Source organism: Eupeodes corollae, chromosome 1 (assembly GCF_945859685.1).
Source record: "Eupeodes corollae chromosome 1, idEupCoro1.1, whole genome shotgun sequence".
Classification (NCBI taxonomy): Eukaryota; Metazoa; Arthropoda; class Insecta; order Diptera; family Syrphidae; genus Eupeodes; species Eupeodes corollae.
This window is the reverse complement of record NC_079147.1, coordinates 72,286,036-72,288,844: the sequence shown is the minus strand read 5'-3', so window position 1 is coordinate 72,288,844 and position 2,809 is coordinate 72,286,036. Positions and strand designations below refer to the sequence as shown.

Below are 2,809 nucleotides of genomic sequence, written 5' to 3'. Positions count from 1 at the left end.
ATGAATTATAGCCAAATTGATCGCGAGGCCTTGGCTATTGTATTTGTACTTGACCGACTTTTTACTTATTTATATGGTAGAAAGTTTACGCTCATCACGGACAACAAACCTCTGGCAAGAATATTCCATCATCATAGTAATTTGCCACCCATGACAGCCGCTAGATTGCTCAAGTACGCAAGTTATTTGTCTAATTTTAACTATGAAATAATTCATCGAAACGGCGACCGAAATGTCAATGCCGATTATTTCTCAAGAAATCCGGTCAGTAAAACTTCCAAAGAACATTCTACAATCGATGATGAAATCTTTCAGCTCCAAAACAATTAATTCAGCTACATATCTTCAACCAACGTCACTAGTCAAATGATAGCACAAGAAACATCTAAGGACCCTGATCTGACAAAAATAATAAAAGAAATCAACGCCGGAACAAGCTATTTACAGGAATATACACTGCAAGGTAATATTTTATTCCGAGATTCACGAGTATACATCCCAAAATTTTTTCAAAAGACAATATTGGACGAACTTCATGTAACACATCCAGGCATAGTTCGCATGAAACAGCTAGCGAGAAGATACTGTTACTGGCACAATATTGATCGAGATATTGAACAAGTAGTACGGTCATGTCAAGCCTGCGCCCTGAACCAAAAATCTCCAGCAAAAGCACCAACACATCATTGGGAAGAACCACAGGAAAATTTTCAAAGAGTTCACATTGACTACGCTGGACCCAAAAATGGTAATTTCTACTTTATATTAATTGACGCGAAGTCTAAATGGCCCGAGGTCAGAGCAATTAAGAAAGCACCGGACACGTCCACAACAATGTCTCTTCTAGAGGACATATTTTCCTTTCACGGTTATCCAAATTTCTTGGTATCCGACAATGCAACGATTTTCAAAAATCAGATATTCGATAAATACTGCAAGGACCGAGGCATCACTCAGATATTCATTGCGCCAGGACATCCTGCAACCAATGGACTTGCAGAAAGGTTTGTCCAGACATTAAAAATGGGATCATGACGAAATCTAGAATGCCAAAAATCTCGAATGCCGAAAATCTCGAAAATAAAAAAAAAATATCTAGAACTCAAAAATCTCGAATCCACAAAAATCTAGAATTAACAAAAATCTCGAAAAACTCTATATAGAAAAAAATCTCGAAAAAAAATATAAATTCGAGATTTTTTTTTGTATTTTTAACAGTTAAAAGACAATAAAACACAAATACATCAGTTTACCCAATATTTTATTTTCTGAGCAAGAAAAAAAATTTTTGCAAACAATAACAAAGGTGCATTTGTGTAGCAATGTGCAATTATATGATTAATAACTTTACTTGTCAACTTTAAGTTTGTTAAGAAGCAGTAAGTTATCCAGAATGTTTGTTTGAATTTTTGAGGCAATGTTTAAAATTCGCGCGAATTTTGAACATTGCCTCAAAAATTCAAACATACATTCTGGATTTTTGCATTCGAGATTTTTTTTTTCTAGATTTTGGCATTTCGAGATTTTATTTTCTAGATTTTTGTTTTCGAGATTTTTTCCATTCTAGATTTTTGTTTTCGAGATTTTCATATTCGAGATTTTTACTTTCTAGATAATTAATTTCTAGATATCGTGGTAGACCCATTAAAAATAAAGCTTGAAAAGGTGGAGAATAACTCGGATCATCTAAATCAAATACTACAATTATTCCGAGCCACACCGTTGTCTTCTGGGAAAAGTCCAGCAGAGCTGTACTTGCATCGTCAGCTACGTATTCGTTTAGATGCGATAAGACCTACTAAAGAGTTACCATCAACTGTTCCACAAAATGGTACGATACGTAGTCTCAAAACTGGTGACCGAGTAACTGTTCGAGTTTACAGAAACAATAAACCACCATGGGAACTAGGATTCATCACGCAAAAGTTGGGCTCATTACATTACATTGTTAAATTAGACAGTGGTTATATATTTAAAAGACATATTGACCAACTCAGACTCGTGAATGTCCCAGCTCCGAAGCCAACAATCCAGAAGACTCCAACTCAACAACCTATCGTACAAGATCGTCGGACAGTTTCATTTTCAGATCATGATGTGATAGTGTGCCATCATCCGGTATCTCAAGCACCATCATCAACACAGGCTGCAACTGAAACTCCAACTTCACGTCCTCAAGCATCAGCAGAAGCTGTAACTAGAACTGTACCTCCACATCCAGAGGTCCACACTCCACGACGTTCAGGAAGACAAACCAAACGCCCTATTAGATTCCAATATTAAGTTTTTTTTTTAATAATTAATTTAAGTTTTTTTTCGGCCAGGCGGAGAGTATAATGTATTCATACACTGTATTTCTAAAATACCATCTTGCTAACTATTATGCTAAGTACGTATCCTGTATTCATTCAATTGTTGCTATGACATTCTGTTATACACTTTATACATACACATAAATCTATGAAAATCTGTTATATAAATTACACATACGACGTACACTCATTATTGCTAGTTTTTCAGTTCATCGTCGTCTGTGAAAGAGGTTGGCCGTTTTTTCAATTAGAATATTTTCGATAAAGAATTTTCTCGAATATTGAATAATAATATGTATTTTCTTTCAATTTAAATTGTATGCATTATAAATAAAACATAACGTCTATTAAGTGGGTTTTTTTGTATTTCATATATACGAGTAGTACAGTGAGAAATTGCCAACAAAACCATCTGCGGTAGCCATGGTTTTTAAATTGGTACAACTAAAAGAAGATCTGTCAGAACAATAATGAAAAAAGAAACACACAAATAGAAG

The 2,809-nt window shown here is 34.7% G+C and overlaps 1 protein-coding gene across 1 annotated transcript; it reads left to right on the top strand.

The window, feature by feature from the left end:
• The first annotated feature begins 366 nt into the window (after positions 1 to 366).
• Positions 367 to 2,283, top strand: LOC129940308 (uncharacterized protein K02A2.6-like). The gene is made up of 2 exons (XM_056048611.1): positions 367 to 1,004; positions 1,740 to 2,283. The coding sequence occupies exons 1-2, from the start codon at positions 367 to 369 to the stop codon at positions 2,281 to 2,283; spliced, it is 1,182 nt and encodes a 393-aa protein (XP_055904586.1).
• The last annotated feature ends 526 nt before the right edge of the window (positions 2,284 to 2,809 follow it).

Coding starts and splice junctions, on each gene's coding strand:
- LOC129940308 (XM_056048611.1), top strand. CDS start 367: ATGATAGCACAAGAAACATCTAAGGACCCTGATCTGACAAAAATAATA. Junction 1,005..1,739: donor ACCAATGGACTTGCAGAAAG/GTTTGTCCAGAC, acceptor TTCTGGGAAAAG/TCCAGCAGAGCTGTACTTGC.